The sequence below is a fragment of the Protopterus annectens genome, chromosome 2.part2 (assembly GCF_019279795.1).
Source record: "Protopterus annectens isolate FY-2018-M chromosome 2.part2, PAN1.0, whole genome shotgun sequence".
Lineage (NCBI taxonomy): Eukaryota > Metazoa > Chordata > Ceratodontiformes > Protopteridae > Protopterus > Protopterus annectens.
Window position 1 is genome coordinate 354319020 of NC_056730.1, and position 18545 is coordinate 354337564.

At 37.9% G+C, this 18545-nt stretch overlaps 1 protein-coding gene across 1 annotated transcript in view; it reads right to left on the reverse strand.

The window, feature by feature from the left end:
• ITGA2 (integrin subunit alpha 2) overlaps positions 1-18545 on the reverse strand; it is a 2089078-nt gene that overhangs the window by 531830 nt on the left and 1538703 nt on the right. The window contains exon 15 of the mRNA XM_044064418.1: positions 17203-17333. Within this exon, the coding sequence (XP_043920353.1) occupies positions 17203-17333 (131 nt within the window). The remainder of the gene's footprint in view (positions 1-17202; positions 17334-18545) is intronic.

Below are 18545 nucleotides of genomic sequence, written 5' to 3' on the forward strand. Positions count from 1 at the left end.
TTCCAGATTGTTTAGATTCCTTTAATATTAATAAAATGTTGAACCTTAAACAGAATGACTTAAAATTCTGGCACCAATTCATAGATAAAAAGAACATTCAGTCAGTAAACTTTCATCTATCCAGATATAATGTTAGTCAAGATAATTGGTTATGTGTACAATCATTATGGCAATTTATGTGAAGGCGGCCACGGTGGTGCAGCGTTAGCATTGCCGCCTCACAGCAAGAGGTTCTCCGGTTCAACCCTCGGCTGTGGTGCCTTCTGTGCGTAGTCTGCATGTCCTTCCTGTGGTCACGTGAGTTTCTTCCGGGTGCTCTGGTTTCCTCTCACATCCCAAAGACATGCTGTAGTGGATTGTACACTCTAAATTGGCCCTAGGTGTGAGTGCATGCATGTGTGTGCCTTCTGTGGAAGGTTGGGCATCGGGCTGGCAACTCAACACCGTAAAACTCCATTGCCAATCATGAGCGGACAGGTGATCCGCTGTGGTGACCCCTAACTGGGAAAAGCCGAAAGAAGAAGAAGATAGAAAGTAAAGTAAGAGTATCAATAAATCTAGAAACTGATTCTATACCAAGGTTGTTACAATTATTCATATGTTGAAATTCGATGAAAATTGAATACAAACTGAGCATATCACCCATATATAAAATCTTATGTGATGAATTGCTTACATTTGAACCAGCTTTTTGGAATTACTCTAGAAAAATTAATGGAGAACTTTTGTCAAATGAAAATAAGAAACAATTACTAAACTCAGCACCTCATCATCACTATATTGGAAATTATATACCTGCAAATTTATTCATAGAAGTTTTTATACCCCACACAGAATTGAACTTAGAACCAAAAGTAAAGAAACTAAATGTTGGAGATGTGGTGAAATTCTCGAAGCCAGCTGAGTTCATATGTTCATGAAATAAACTCTCACACATTATTGGACTGATTTTAAACATTTTATAAAAGCTTTGTGGTCAGATAACTGTCAAATTACTAGCTCATTGATATTATCTAATGTACCTATCCCAATTGTGATTCCCAAACACAGTTACCTGTTCTTTGGTCAACTGTAGCTAGAAAGATTATTACATTGAATTGGAAAAAGAAGCAAGATCTTATGTTTGCTGATTTTACTACACTAGCAGAAAATGTATGTAAAAAAGAAATGCAAACCATTTGTTCTAGAACATCTAATGTAACACATAAAAGCATAGCATGGCAGAAACTGAAAATGTATTAGATAAATATTGACAGTATTCATTGATAAAGCCAATGTTTGTCATGGGTGACTGTATACAGTGAAAATAGTTGTTTATGCAGTATATATTGTATGTTTTGAAATATTTTGATTGTTCATGTCTAATAGAAAAACAAAATAAAAATGTTTTGAAAAAAAAAATATATTAGATACAGTTCACAGCACAGTATTCTATAACACAATGAAAATACCATCACTAAAGTTTACAATATATAATAGGAACACTCCATATTTAAAACATAAGAGACATAGCATTAGAATAACTTTTGTGTTTTTAATACAGGAGGGTAAAAAAATGAAATTACATGACAGAGAGAAAAAAAGAAAAGACGTGATAGATCAAAATAGAGTAGATGGTAAAGATGAGTAAGTGAAATAGTTGTCATGTGGGGGCTTGGTATGGGCAGGACCAAATCTTTTGTAGACAGTGTTTTAGTTCTCGTTTAAACAGGTGCTTTTGGGGAATGTTTCTTACATTGAGGTGGAGTGTATTCCAGACATGTGCGACTGAGTACTTATAAAGGGACTTTCTGATGTTCTTTTTAGGTTTGTAGATATCAAGGAGGTGTTTGTCAGTTGTACGAAGGTTTTGGGGGGGGGGTGTAGTAAGATACTAGGTTGGAAAGACAGGAGTAGGAATAGGGATTATTCAGAATTGACTGAGTGATATGTAATTGAGAAAGCAGTAATTAGTGAGAGAATTCAGGCCATGAAGTGTCTTAAGGACAAGCCAGTGATGGGTATTATAAGGGAGGTTAGTGGCAAATCTGGCTATTTTATTGTATGTTTATTCAAGTTTGGATAGTAGTGTAGACTGAATATTAGTAAGGCTAGGGGCAGCGTACAGTAGACAAGGTAAGAGGAGTGACTGAGGTAGAGATAGTTTGGAGAAGGTGTAAGGAATTGATTTAAACTTAAGCAGCTTTACTTAATAATCCATAGAAATATTGGAAGCAATTTAAATTCCGGACAGATACAGCCTATAGCTACATCCTGGTACAACCCCTCTCCCATAAAGACATCAACTGATAATTTAGTCCCTTCTCCTCCACCATTCAGAGCAAACATTCACAAATGACTGCACATACACATTTCTCAAACTCTTCAAGAACTTTTCTAGAGCCACGAAAATTTTACTTAAAAGTCATCTCCACAAAGACAGTTCATTTAAAAAAAAGTTCTGCCTAATAAAGCCAGTAATTGCAATGAACAATGTAATTCCTGTTTAACTGTTGTGTTCCCATTGTCAAAACTGAGGTTAAAAGTCTGATCACTGATCACTATAGACAATGCTGAGATTAAAATAAAAGAGAGAGAGAGAGACAGAGAATGAACACTGGACAGTGTTCGGACTGTATATATACCAAACTTAGAAAGCATCTGACTAATATCTAAGCAGGCATTCTTGAATATGTTTGATAAATCAAAAGTATAGCTATTTCCCATAAACAGGGGCATAATTAATCACACAGACAGAAGGAGAAATGCAAGTTGCCCCTCCAAAACAATACAACATTAATATAAGAGACCATTAGATGAAAGGAATACATATTTCTTAGGTACATAGTTTACATGTGTGTATTAGGCTAATGACCAATGGGGCCTTTTTAAGCTTAGCCATGCATCCCAAAACTCTGACAAGTTCTGATACCCATGGTAATAAAAGCAGGGGCATGGGAGATGAACCATTTTCACACAGCATGTATCCATTAGAGACATAGGAACAAACAAGGTGTGAATTTCTGGTTCCAAATTCTTTTGTCCAAGTCAAAATGAGTTGAAATGAGTTAGGGAAGAACTCTGCTTCACATAGATGGAGATCCTGTTATTTTTGATGGTCTTTCCTGAGGGCAGGCTGGAGCAGGCATGTAAAGAGTTGAATTTGTCTGCCAGTAGGTTTGCTATATGTTCTGGCTCACTGTAGGTTGCCTCACTAACAATGAGCTCTGCCCACAATCATGTATTGCTTATGAAGTTGTGACATAGTTAAAGAACCCCTTGTGGTTGTCCTTGGCCTAGGAGGCTAGATTTACCTCAAATTTAGCTTTGATAGACTTTATTTATCCACAGAGTTTTTTTGTTTAGTTCGATGAGGGTGCTTTTATCCTACTGGGCACTACACCTCGTAATGTTTGCCATAATTTTTTCTTTATGCTATACAGTCTGTTGATGTTGTGATTCCTTTTAGTTGTGTACTTATTCCTGATACGTACAGCTGACTCTATGCAGTGATATATATGCTTGTACAGGTTTTTGTGAACAGTTCCTAGTAGGCAGCAGCATTCTCAGAGTTTAGGCAGGCTCGAAGTTTTGCTGGTTTATCACGTAAAAGTAGGATGTTATCCTTAGACTAGCTCCTCTATACAGAAAATAAACCAGAAAAATGTTTTTCAAAAGTAGTAACTACCAGTAAGATATCCCCAGTGACAAAGGAAAGAGAGTTATAGAAGAAAATAGGCTAGGCGACAAGAATAAAAATGAGAAAACACATATGTGGAAAGCTTTCATGTTACATACTCTCACATACCATATCATCTCGGAGGAAGACATGTCTTGTAAGCATGGCTGTAAACTGGATAGTCAAACATAAGCCAATACAATTATTAAAACCTTATAATTGAGACAATAAAAATTAAAGAGCTAGTTTAAATTCCATAAAATATAATGAAGCAAATAACACAGGTGGACTAAATATTTAAGAAAAAAAAAAGACTGACCATGGAGTAAAAACTTAAAAAAAATAGTCATTAATCTAAAGGGCAAAAAACATTTTCTCTTCTTATTTCATTAACTCATATCATGTCAGAAAATCTTCAGGGATATTATCAGTCAAGTGTTTGTGAACTGTATGGAACTAGTACTACTAACAAAAAAATCAAGATTTTTTTTTTTATTTTTTACCTTTCACATTATGTAACCAGTATAAGAAGCTGTTGTCACTCACAATAGGAAATAGTTTTGATCTCATACCCTACCTTTTAAAGTCCCAATGAAATAGAACAATACTCTTTTTCCACAGCTGCATACTACTGTACCACTCTAGATAATCTATGAAGACATATGATTGGATATTCTCTGTTCATGTTTTGAACTGGTATGACTCCCTAGGGTAGCATTATTGCATTACTGAACAGTTTTACCATTTTACAGTTTGCATTTAATGACGTAATGAAGTGCCGAAAGCAGATGTTCGTCATATTAATCAGAGCTGCAGTAGCCTTAGCTATATGGATTATATCCTGCCAAGGATATAGCAGCCGGCCATCTTCCAAAGCTTCAGGGTACCTTTCATGTGCAAAAACTGTCAAGCAGCTTCAGCTGAGCTCATTAAAAGATAAGTTTGGGTGCAAAGTCCTTCAGAGCTTTACTGCCTCCGAAGAGTGGGCTCCTCTGAGACATTTGAGGATCAACGGTCAGCTTCTGCTTTCCTTTGCTGGAAAGAGAAGTTTCCTTTGAGGGAAAAATCCATTTTCTTAAATTTATTGCATTTTTATTACTTTCTACTTCAAAAAAAATATTTTAAAGTTAGGAATGTGGTGCGTGGTGTTTTAATGGAATATCTCAAGAGTGCAATGTTCTTTTAACTGAAGCACTCATTTTTCTGCCAGTTTAAAAGTAGTGTAAACTAACTGAAAGCATATTTTCTGTGCAGGAATTGTGTTTATTTGTCCATTGTGGGGCTGCCATAATGTTTTAAAGTGCTTTTTACTGTGTGTTTCTGTCAAAAATTAATTTTTTGGACTTGTAGTTTTACTGGCATTTGCTGCTTGACCATGGAACAGATTGCACTTCCATGGCTGGACCTTCTTCCAGCTACAAAAAGAAAAGATAAACAAACAGCCTTTCCCACCACAACATTCTATCAATTTGCCTCAGCCATGGAGTCACCCACTTCACACCACTCAACTTTTACCCCAGATCCCTCTGGTGTAACTCCCACAGCCACTATGTATCAGGGGTTAGCCCCGTCCTCTGCAACTGTTGAAGTCCCTTAGGTGGGCAAGGGAGGTCCTGGGAGAGGACACAGGGAAGGTTTCTTTGTTGTGTCAGAATGCTGTGTCCATCCCTGGGAAAGCATTGACTGCCAGCAGTAACACAGTTGGCCCCATTTTCCTGTCAAGAAGAAACAGAAAACCAAGCATATATCTACTCCACCTCAAATTTCTTTGGATAGGAGCAGTTTACTGGGACTGGATCAGGGTTTAATTCAGGCTACTGATCCTTCTTGTAATGTATGGATTCCTGTTTTCCTGAAGAGATTCAAGATTCGAACAGGAAGCTGAGGGGGGATGGATTAAGGGTTTTGTCTTCAGAGTTACACTCAGTGGAGAATTTGGTTTCTGATTCGCCATGTGGAGAGTTTCTCTTTTTCTGAGACCATTGTTAGAATGCCCCAGTGTTTTCAGTGGGAAAACACTTAGATTTCTCAGTCCCTCGAAAATATTATGAGTTGTAACAAAAGGAGTTTCCAGACCCTAAACCAATTCCTCTTGTCCTATCTGCTTTAGAGGATGTGTGTGTCTTACTGCCTGGAATTTTCCTGACAGTCAGTGAGCTGTACCTAAAAAGGTGGATAGGATGCATAAGTTTCTCAGTCTTTTAAATTTTTGTACACTAATCCAAAACCTAACCCAGCAGCTATAGCCTTAGTTGATTCCACTCATGCTAAGCACTTAATTATTTACAATCTTACTCTTTCTAATAAGGATGGGAAAATGATCGATAAGCATGGGAAAAAAGTGCATACTTCTGCAACTTTGATTTTCAGAATTTTAAATTACCAGGCTTGTATGTTAAAGTTTATTCTGACAAACTGTGAATATATGAGGAATGCTTTATCTACATACAGTTTTTTTTTTGTGATGAAAACTCTGCTTCAAAGAACTTAGTTTCTTCTGTTAGACAGGTCACTACTCACTGTTTACAGTCTGTGTGTGACTCAGTTGCGACTTCTTCCAGGGCTCTGGCCACTGGTATCATTTTAAAGAAGTTTGCTTAGTTGAATTCTCAGAACCTCCCAGATGATGAAAAAAATTACATTTTAAATTCTCCCTTGGAGAGAGATTTAGTGTTTTGCTCCATACCTCTCAAGTGTACAGATTTCTGCAGAATGTCCAGACTTTTGCCTCATTTTATTTTGCCTGTTCCTCACAAAATTGTGGTTTTCTAGCAAATCCTTGCCAAATCATTGAGGACTGAAGTCAGAAAATAATGACAGACATTTCAGATTCAGACTTCACACCCTTCAGAAACGTCATGCTGTTCTATCAACTTTCTAAGTTTGTAAGAGCAATATTTAAAAATTGTCCCTATTTTTGGGCCTTTGTTCCACAATTATTTATGGCTTTTTCCAGATTTCTTGCTTTAAGAGGTTGAGAGCTATGCTTGGCTCATCTGCTCCATAAGTGAAAAAAAGCAAACCATGATGATAGGGGCAAGATGATCCAGTGAATCACTAAGATTTTTCAGTCCTCATTTTCCACATTGTCCAAGGGATTTTCTTACCCTCATCCAATTTTGTCAGCAATGTCTCAACAGAATTCCATACACAGACATTTAAGCAGAAGTGGCAATGGAACTTCAAAAAGCAGTCTCAGACTTCCCAAAACCAAGGACAGTCCAACAAGTCTGAATGAATATTCAAGAGACCTTGTTACCCACTCCCACCATGGCCCATTTATTCTTACAGAAAGTTTGAATCTCCATTTTTTCTCTTTGGAAACAGATTGTTTCAGACAAATGGGTTCTGAAAATCCTGGGGGTCATTCCTCATGCTCCAGATCCCAAGGAGTGATGGAACAAGCTCCTCTTTCCCAGGTGCTTAAGGTATTTTATTCAAGGATGTTCTTAGGGCCGAAGAAAAAAAATGCTTGGAGACCAGTTCTCAATTTTTCTTTCCTAAACCTGTTTGCAATAGTTCCCAAGTTCAAAATGATGTCACTTCACAACCTGTTACTTCCTCTTCCTCTCTCAAGTTTCCAGGTAAGAGTAGACTTAAACGATGCCTATCAGCATATATGTATTCATCCAGAATTCTGATGCTTCTTAAGGTTTTTTGTGTTTGGATCACATTATCAGTTCTATGTCTTACCCATTGGACTATCCACTACACTAAAAAAAGTTAAAAAAGTGTCTAGCTCCAGTTAGAGCTAATTGCAGGATACAGGGTATCCACATTTGATCACATCCAAGGTGAGAGATCCTTTGCACAAAGTGGGATTCCAAGGAAACATTCAGAAGTCTTTCTTGACTCTTTCACATGGGATTGTGTTCCTAGGATGTCATCTAAATGCCTCAGTTTGAACAACTTTTCTTCCACAGGAAACCTATAGAGCTTTATTTAGATCCATTTCTAACATTTTCCACTCAGACTTTGATCACTCAGAGTGGGTACCTCAGGATTTTGGGTTTCATGACATTTGTGATTCTAATGATATCTCTGGCAAAACTCCACATCAGAAGGACACAGCAGTATCTGAAATCCCTTTGGTTCCAGCATCAACACCCTTTATCTTTTCAGATCCCAGTACTGGGGTTTGTCAGAAGAGAAATCTTTTGGTGGAGAAAACAGATATCCTTAAATCCAGGTCTTCCCTTCTTCCTCCCTGCTTCAAAGCAGTCAGTCACCACAGATGATTTAGGCTTTGCTGTGGGATTAGTTTCAGGAGGGATAAAAGTGCAGGGAGCATGGGACATCAAGGACAGACACAATCACATAAATATCAAGGAGATGTTTGGCCTGATCAAGGCACTCAACTCTCTGAACCATCATTGGCCCCTGGGACCTCAGACAATACTGCAGTCATGTGGTACATCACCAAATAAGGAGGAACCAAGTCATATCCCCCATTGTAGACTAGCCATGTTAGCTTGGTATATAGCTTCACAGCACAAACACACTCTACAGGCATCCTACATTCTGCCAGAGCAAAACTGTTTGGCATACAAGTTGAGCAGGACAAGGGCAGACCTCAAGGGTGGAAACTAGACTAGGGGGTCTTCCAAGATTATACATCTGTGAGGAGTGCCTCAAGTAGACTTCTTTGCCTCCTCTCTGGGCAATCAACTGGCAAAATTCTGTCCCAAGATTCCATGCAAGTAGACCAGGAAGACACGTGCCTTTTCTTTTGTTTTGTTTTCTTTTGACAAGAATGTTCCAGTATGCCTTTCCAGCCTTTCCACTACTATCCAAGGTACTTCTGAAGATTCAGAAAGAATTTTCCAAGATCATTGTGATGACTCCCTTCTGGCCAGTCAACCATGGTTCTCCCTTCTTTTGGAAATATCTAGGGGCAATTACCACAAGCTTCCTCACAAAATATATTTACTTACACAAGAACAGGGATATTTGATACACCCTTGCATCAATCAAGTTCAACTGACTATCTGAATGATAGGATCTTAATTCATGTTAGGCACCTGTTTTTTGAGGATGTGCATCAGATACTAATGGAGGCAAGAAAGCTTACTACTAGAAAATCATATGTTAATAAATGGAAAAGGTTTTCATATTGGTGCCAACAATATAATCAGCCCCCCCCCCTTTCAGGGCTAGTTCTTCTCATATATTACAATAAATGTGTGAGTTACTACCTTATGGCCTTTCTTATTCCTCTATCAAAGTTCATTTATCAGCCATTTCAGCATGTCTGCCTATGGATCTTCCTCTTTCAAGGCAGTCACATGCCAAAATGTTATTGAAAGGAGTTTTGCATAAGAATCCTCCAAGTAAATTGTTGACCCCTACCCGGGATCTTAATTTTGTGTTATGGAAGCTAACACTTGCTCCATTTGAACCAACTAATCTGGCTGACTTTAGGTTACTAACACAGGAATCAGTTTTACTTATTGCTCGGACCTCTGCAAGAAGGGTTTTTGAGTTGCAAGCTCTTATGGTGAGTCAACCATACCCCATTTTCCATATGGACAGGATTTCTTTGAGAACTACTTTTGCTATTATGCCTAAAGTGGTATCCAAGTTTCTTTAAGCCAACAATCAATCTCCCAATTTTCTTTCCTGAACCTAAAAATGAAGGAGAAAAGATATACCTTGAATGTCCACAGACAACTCAGGTACTATCTTGGTAGAACTAAATCTTTCAGATCTTTGGATAAAGATTGTGAAGGTAAGAAGAAGTGATAACCCACGTCAAAACACACTACTTCCAAGTGCTTGTCTATGGCTGTTACCTTTTTTATATGCACCATGGCAAGTTTATTCTAGGCAGTATACTCACCATGGCAAGTCTATTCTAGGCAGGGTGAAGGCCAGCTATGCGTGGGCCTTCACTTCCTCTATGGCTTTTTGGAAAGGGTTGGATTCAAGGTATTCTAGAATCTGCTACTTGGTCGTCTGTACATATTTTTACAAAGCATTATAAGCTTGATTTACTTCTCTATTTCTAGATCAAGCTTTGCTAAGACCATTCCCTGGGGCTGCTGGACCCTTCTCCTTCCACCTCCTAAACACAGTTAACTATGGTAATCTATCCATATAGCTATGGCTACTGCAGCAGTGATTAATATGAAGAACATAGTACAGTTAAGTTGATCTTACCATAACAATAGATGCTTGAATGATTTCTGCTGCAGCAACCACTCCCTCTCTCTATCCTCCCCTGTTTTGTGGGTGCTTTTTTTAGATAGTCGAACTTTTGCAAGTTCGAACCTCATATGGTTGAGACCATAAGTTTGAATTTGCAGAAGTACAAGTGTTTCAACGGAAATCTACGTAAGGGGAAGTTTCCATTTTATTCAATGTGGTGCAATCTGAGAGTTGGTATATTTAAGTAGCAGGGGGTGGGGGGTGCAGGGGGGCTTGCCCCCTTCTTACAACAGTTTATTTTGTTTTGTTTTCTTTTTTTGTGTTTTTTATCCATAGTCAAAGTTTTATAACTTCAAACAGGATGGTTCAAATATTCTGTGTTCGAAGTTATTAAACTTCGACTACGTGATATAGACCCGCTTTTTTATGCTAGGTTGTGGACATTTACTTTTTGTTATTCCTAGCCTTGTCCTTTCAGGGGTCAGCCTGCATCTCTGCTAACAAGAAAGCTATGAAGGGCTTTGTGCCCAAACTTGTCTTTTAATCAACTCAGTTCAAGCTGATTGACAGTTTAGGCAGATGGAAGGTGCCCTGCAGCTTTAGAAGCTGGCAGACTGTTATATCATTGGCAGGATATAACCCATATAATTAAGGCTACTGCAGTAGTGATCAATCGAACATCTACTATTATGGTAAGTTCAACTTATACAACTGTACTTTATTTCATCTGCTGCAATGTGACACACGAGAGTTTGACCTCAAGACTGAAGGTCAACACTGTGTGCACTTACATCACAACATTGCATAGAGTATTTTTAGCCAAGGATTTGACATTAGTAGTTTAATATCCTACGTCTGTAGGATTAATGCCAGCAGGTAGACAGTTAACCAAGGTCGTAAAGCTTTCCCAGGCCATCCTAACCCCTCCTGTTTAACCAAAATGCACATAACATGAGGAACCAGCCTTACATCTCTTCAGCCATGCAAGTGCTCAGCAGTTCTGTAAAATGTCCTCAAGCTATCTAGTTATTTTTCTTAAGTTCTAGAAAGTTTGTTCTTTATTTTTTAACCCAAGTGTGTTTCCCTACAGCTACAGTCAAGGTCAGTCTGATCCTTTTTATTTTTGGAATACTTTTCTGTCAGAACAGAAGTTTACTTAGTCATAATCCCCTTGCCTACTTCTTTAGGCACCATCTTAAAGTAGATTTTTCTTTTAACTTACTTCATCTGTCAGAATTTTTGTCCATAACCTCCTTCTTGCTATCGATTATGCTCTGTAATTAAAGTTAATTTTGGTAAGAAAAGTTTACAGGACAGTTAATTTCACATCTCTACTGTTGCCTTTTCACTACAGTTTAGAGATTCCTTATTAGTTATTGCAGATTGTTGTATGATGTTGTTAAAAATGTTTACATCTGATGTTGTCAATCTTCATTTTATCCTGGGCAAATGGGTTTGGTTCTGATATCGGAAGCAACTCGCTCATTACTACAGCTTGCACCAGCCAAAAACTCTCAAGCTTCACCTCTACCCACAATCCCTCTCTCTCTCAATTATCTCAGTTTGAGTTTGCAGAGAATTAACAGATAATAGATAAGGAAGCCTCTGGGGAAGCCATATCTGTTATGTTTGAAAAATCATAATAATTTTGAGGGTATATAATCTGTTCCACCAAAGAATCCTCAAAGGCTGAGGGATGGAGGGAGGGGAGACAAGGATAAATGAAGATCGAAAGCACAGATGGAACATGGTGACTACATACTTCTTTATCTGGTGTTGTCAATCTTCATTTTACCCTTGACATATGGGACAGAGTCCCCAGCTATCTTAGATCTTTGGAGGACTCATGGAAGAATATTCTTGAGCACCAATAAACTAAATAATGCTCTTCCCCTAGAGACCAAATCCAATTTGTAATGAGAGATAAAGGTATGGGGAGAAGCCAAAGTAGCTACTGCACATATATCATCCATAGAAGCTCTAGACTGGAAAACTGAAGTGGTGGCAGATCTTGTAGAATGGGCTTTGACGGGCCTAGGCAAGGCTATGTTGTTCTTATCACAGGTAAATGAAATACAGTCCTTTAGCCATCTGGCAAGTGTCATCATGCTGACTGGTTTGCCAATCCTTCTTTATTTTTCTCCTAATATACCGAGAACTACATTTTTAATGTGGTTGCTTTTTAACTGGTGATATTCTCCTGATCCTCTCACTAGTCCTGTTTCAGCTACAATGGCAATTCGATCCTTTACACCAGGTATTGGTTTTGTTCTTTGGCAGTATTGAAGTTTCAGGCTCATCCCCTTCCTCAAAGTTGATGCTATCCATGATTATGACCCCAGTCACCAGATAATGTTTTTCTTGTCTCCTTATGATACTGGCAGATCTTCCCGTAATCCCTTTTCCCCTTAAGGGTAACCAGGTCCTTTTAGGATTGACCCTTGTATCATTAGGGTTTTCCATACTGTGACTTCCACCTCAACTTCTTTCACCTCCTGATACTTCCTCAATATCTACAGGTTCCTTCAGGAGTAAACCTTGGCTGACACAGAATCGACCTCAATGCTGAAAGCTTCAATCTCAGATCTCCTTATCCTGAATGTACAGTTTCCACCTTAACACTTTTAACCTCTACTTATCTCATTGCTAAGATCACCTTGGTATTGGCAGCTCTTCTGAGGTTAGTCTTTGCCTTTTGGGGGGTGGCGGGGTAGGGGGTTAACCCTGATCCCTACAGGCATTGATCACCACCTTCACAACCCTGACATTGCCTCAGGGTTGAGAAATTTCTGTGGAGATGAATGTTGGCAGCCACAAGGTCAGTCTTGATTCCATCTACGTTCTTTTAGGTCAATTGTGACCTGTTCTCTCCTGTTGACCTTGATGTTTCTCAGGCCAACTGGGCTTTTCCTTTACTCATTTGTTGCCGCTCCTTCTAGCCATTCAGTTTGGGGTACGACAGGGATTCATTTTCTCACCACAGATGTCCTTTTATTGGCTAATGCCTTGTTCTACCAAAGGTTACTGAAGACTGGGCCTCTCACTGCATATGCTGTTGGTTTACTCTCTCCCCCCCTCTCTCTTGTCCTTATTTTAAGTTGTTTATGGAATTGTGATGGATGTTTTTGGAGATGTTTTGATCTTAGCTTTGGGTTTCTTTCCTTTCGATGCCACTATGACTTTGTCTTCTTTTTCTGATATTTAGTGGTGTATGGTAGGTTCTAGGACTTTCAGATACTGCACCTTTGAGGACCTTAGATTATCACCATCATCATCATCATTATCATCATCATCATCATCATCATCAAACCACTTTCTCCTATTTTCTTCATGAGGTCAGGTTATTATGTCAGCCGTCGCCAACTCTCTCAATTCAATGTTACTCTCCTACCTTCTTTGACAGTCATACCTGTTATGGGTCTTCGCACATGCAATCCTGACATCTCTTTGTGGATTTCTTCATTTCCTCTTGCTTTCTTCCTGACTTTTGCAAATCTTCTTCACCCAATTTTCGGCTTTCCTGCACTTCTGCCTGAACCACTATAATCTGTTCTCTTTGACTTTCTCTGTCATCACTGCTACTATGGCATCTGCTCTGAAGTCATTATGTCTTTGTATGTCCACAGTGTGCATCCTACCACCAATGAAAGGCATTTCATCTCCATCATCTCTAGCTTCCTCAGCTGCCCTGCCTTCACTGTCCAGATTTCTTTGCCATACAGAAATACTCGTTATACCACTGTTTTGTATACCTTACTTTTCAGATTCTTTGGCATTCATATATCACACACTACCCCTTTCATTCTGTGCTGGTTGGCTGCATCTCTCATCATGCTTTCTACAACTCTATGTATTCATTTATCAATCACCATCTCCAGCACTTTTGTGCAGTGTGATAGGAGTCTGATTCCTCTATACTACCAGCAGTTGTGAATGTTTCCTTTGATCTTGCACACTTGCACTAGAATGTTTACTCTTCCATCAGCTGGGATACATATGTCTCCCATTACTGCTAGAGGGTCCCATACTGCTACGAGTACCCTCAGGAGCCACTTGCCCCAAACACACCCATTATCTTGATAACATCTACCATGACCTCATCTAAGCCTGTTGCCTTCCTTGACCTCATTTTATTCAGTGGTGTTGATATTTCTTGTAGGGTGAGCTCTTCATCCTCTTTCATTGTTTGCTTCGTATGGGACAGTGTAGCTAGCTTCTGTGGGATTTTTTTTTCAGAAGTTGCTGGAAGTACTCCTTCCATGTGTCTTTGATGTCCTGTGGACTGTTGAGCAGCGTGTGGCTAACACAGTTCTTATATATCTCTGAGAGGCAGTTGTAGACAAAATGTTAAGAAGTGCTCAGTGATAACAGGAACAGGTGCATATTTAATCTTTTGAGCTGTGCCAAACAGTATCACTGCAGTCTTGTTGGTATTTACAAGTTTGTTGTTTGCTAACCAGTTCCAAAGTTTTTCAAAACCAAACTTTGCAGCTTTGTAGAGATTTCATGAATTGATTTTCCTTGCCTAGTGAACACTTTATCATCCCCATTCAGCACGCAGTCAAATGTTGGGAGGTCCCAGGGGAGATTGTTAATAAGAATAGAAGTGGTCCAAGAATGGACCCTTGAAAGGCAGAAGGAATCATAAGTTCCATAAATTGTGTAACATCAAGCGGATGGGTAGTTGTTATGAAACCATTGTACAACCTCTGAAGAGAAGGCACAGTCTGCAAACATATTTAGTAATCGCTCTGTATTGACTGTGTTTAAGTCTCTTTTGAGATCAAGAAATGTTACACCAGTTATCAGACCTTGATCCTTACTGTTGATTAAACTTTCAGTATTTTTTGGCTGACATACTTTTCATAAGGGTAAACGTACTGGACAATATCTGCCTGGATTTAAAGATCCATACAGACTGAGATATACCAACAGTTATTTTGGCGACAAACTTGGTGACTGTTACTAACATGGGGCTTGTAGTTTTTCAACATATATGTGTAAAAGCAACATTTTCAAATTACGTAACACTTACAAAACTTTTAAGATTAATGATTTAATTAATTACTGCACTGAGTTGACAAATTAACTTGTGAAATGCTGTTTTAGAGTCTTTAATGTTGGCCAAAAATCTTTTGAGTGTAAATAGCATATTTCTCTACACTTAAGCAATCTTAGAGGTTTGAGAGAATGGAATACCTTGTATAACCACAAACATAAAACATCCTGGGGATATTTTTTTCCTTCATGGATACTGAACGGGTCATGAGCATGGCAACTAATAAATATAAATAATATCAAATTTTCAATTGCTAAGACTATTTTTGGATTGTCAGTTTAGGTGCTAGACAAATTCCATGGTAAAATGAGACTTTTTAAAAAGGAAGTTTAATTTTTATTTGTGACCTCTCGTCTACTTTTTAATTTTATGACATTTGGTGGTTTATACATTTTAATTTAGGAGACATTATTTAAATATTATCTATTGTCTTAGATGAGTAAGTCTAGATATACTGATTAAAATGTCAATTGCTACTTGCATTTTTTTTTTCATTTGTAGAGTGTTAAGCAATTCTGATGTCCATAACATTAGGGTGACTGGGTTTCTATTACAGAAGGTTTAAAGTATTATGCTGTGAAAATTTTAGTTTTTTTGGATTTTTTCTTGTAGTTTTTACTAAATGGTTGTTTATGTGACCTTTTTACCCTTTGGTTTGGATGTTATTTAGGATATTTTGCTATAACCTTAATGCTACGTTCATTAGACTTATTTTTAAGCTATGTGTTTCTAAAGTATGGCTAAACAATTCACTTATGCAGTACTGAGGAGGTCAGAAAAAACAACAGAAAATGTGGCATGTTTACTGCTAGTGGTGTTTGGCTTTATTGACTTGAACGTACCAATAAATACTTAAAAAGTAGAATAAAAAGTCATTGGCATTCTGAAGCCACATAGCTGAAACACTGGTATGTCCTTCCATGGTCATTTGTATATATTCCATGGGCTTCCCCTATAGGCGGTATAAGGTATTACACACTGAATGCTACAGTACTTGAGGCATAGAGGGTCATCTCTGATCTGTCTGATGCTGGCACTATGCAGGACATAATGCTGCCAACTAGACTTAATTTGTATACCCTGGTTTTTGCAATATATGCTTGGCTACAAGCATGCCCAAAGCTGAGCCACTGAATCTCAGGTCTACTTAAAACAAGAAAGCAGTGAAGGATAAGTCTGTGGGACTCTCTCAATTGCAACAGATCAGTGCGGAGACAGTTATGCAAAAAAGTTAAAATATCTGATAATGATGAATGGTCCTAAAGCAGACCTGGGCAAAATGTTTGCTTAGAGCACTGACATACCAGTTGTCAACAGGACCTGATGGTGTTCTAATATGATAATAACATAAACATCTGGAGTAGGAAGATAGCATGATGCAGAATGGTCATGTTTAGACCAGTAAGATGGACTTTGGTATACTTTTTTTCTGTCTATCATGTTCTATGAACTTGCCTCCCAAATTGATCTTGGCCATATGTGATCAATTTGGTGTAAATTTGTGGCGACACATCCAGTCAACTGCATTAAACTTAATGGGAGTCAAAATAGTACTTTGTTTGACCTGTAGTAGTAGTAGTACCTTATTAAATAGGCTGGTAATATATTGAGTTATCAACCTATCCCTCCAGCGAGTCTAGTTTATTTGCTTTTATACATTTAGGTCAATGCTGCAGGTATTTGTACAACCACTGGTTTTATGAAGAAATAGGTCAACAGGACTGGTTCTTTCATGGCTTAAAAGGCAAGACCCAGGTCACCTTGAAGCAGCTGGCAGGCTGATCAGTATAAGCAAATTTAGGCTAATTTAACTGGATAGTCAAGTAATTAAGGTCTTTAATTTTCTTGGTTAGAAATCTTTGAGCAACATGCTTGGATCTGTACATATTAAAAGAAGTACTTTGTTAAATAAGGTATCCAGTAAGGGAAAAGAGTACAATGGCAGGATGACTTCTTTGGATCTTAAAAAAATATTCCCTTGGAAATTAACTGTGCTAGACAGAAATATTTCCTGACTATAGTGCAAACATGATGATCTAATGAGAGAAAGCTGTCCATATAATGTTTCTTATGACTGTGTCAGTCATACAGGATCATTAATTAACCTTCCATTAATATCGCACTCTCTAAAAGCTATGGCTAGCTGTAACAAATCAATATTATTTACATTCCTAGTGAATTAAACTGCATACATTTTTCTTCTGAATCTCTAAAAGACATATCCAACTCATTTATTCATGGTCAGTTAAATTGTACAGGCTTCCTCCACGTTTGCAAATCAGTTCATATTATCACATGTCAGTGCTAAAATTAATAATCTAAATCTTGTAGTACTAACCAGAGCTGTACAACTTTCCCATAGGCGCCAACAGATACATCAGCTATGGAGTCTCCATTTAAATCTTCCTTGCTGTCCAACGACTGTCCAAAGTACTGCAATTTTTTATCAATATCAGATGCCAAAATTCTCTAAAGGAAATGATTCAAAATTCCTGTTAGTATCATTCTAAACTTTTTTCCACTACTAGAAAGAAAACAATGTGTAGTCAATTTCAGTGTTATTCAGTAAATTATTGTGTTCTACTGCTTAAGATTGCAATGGCTATTTTAATAAACAACATATGTACTTGTTATTACTATGATTTTCGCATTAATGTGAATGAATTCAAAATATATACTAAGATACTATTAAACTAGCAAGTGCAGACTCCAACAGCTCTACTATTTGAAAACAAACTTCCTGATTTACTACATTTCTTCATTTCTGTCAGTCGATTAGGCCTTTAGGTCACTCAGCCAAAGTAAGCCAACCTGAATGGCAGTACTGGATAAAAATAATGCTGCAGTCAAAATAGCTGAAAAATAGTATATGTGTGACAAACCCCACATCACACAGGGCACTTTTCAGATTCCAGGCTTGTAATTGATCAGCATTCTTAAGTAAAAGCACTAAAGTGTGACTGCAGGTTTCTGCCTTTTAAGTTTAAGATTGTGGCATCACAGGGAATTTTCTTTTCCCTGAGACACAGACTTGTAGGAGTTAGTAGATATAAGCAGTAGAGATTATAGGACACAGCCTCCCATACTTGGGATGTGGGGGTGAGTTTCCCTCCTGCAAAAAAACACACAGACACACACACACACACACACACACACACACACACACACATATATATATATATATATATATATATATATATATATATTAACCAAATATGACAAGTTGCCATTCATTGTGATCTTATGTATACTGATCACAAAAGATCTGAAATTTAGTCATGGAGCTGGCATTTCACATGAACACTCTGCTTAATGTAATTAACCCTGAGGTTGCTCTGTCTTCCTCCATTTTGGAGAAAAGTAGTAGAAACCCCTCCTTAACAAGTTTACGTTTTTTCATCAGCCAACTTCTTTTTGCAATGTGTCCCGTTTTAGTTTGACTAAGTAACAAACTCCCTTCAGCTGGTGACCTTAAAAAGAAATGGCATATAGAAAAGAATGTCCTTCTGCAAAAAGTCTCACATTGTTTGTTTGCATGCTTGTTAACTGAGATAGAACACTGGTCCAGTTGGACATTTGTCAGGTTCAGCCTGGGGTTATAAGAATACGAAACACTGACATGTATGCAATAAAATATTTATAAAGACAAATTACATTAGAGAAAATGTTATACCCAGCAGA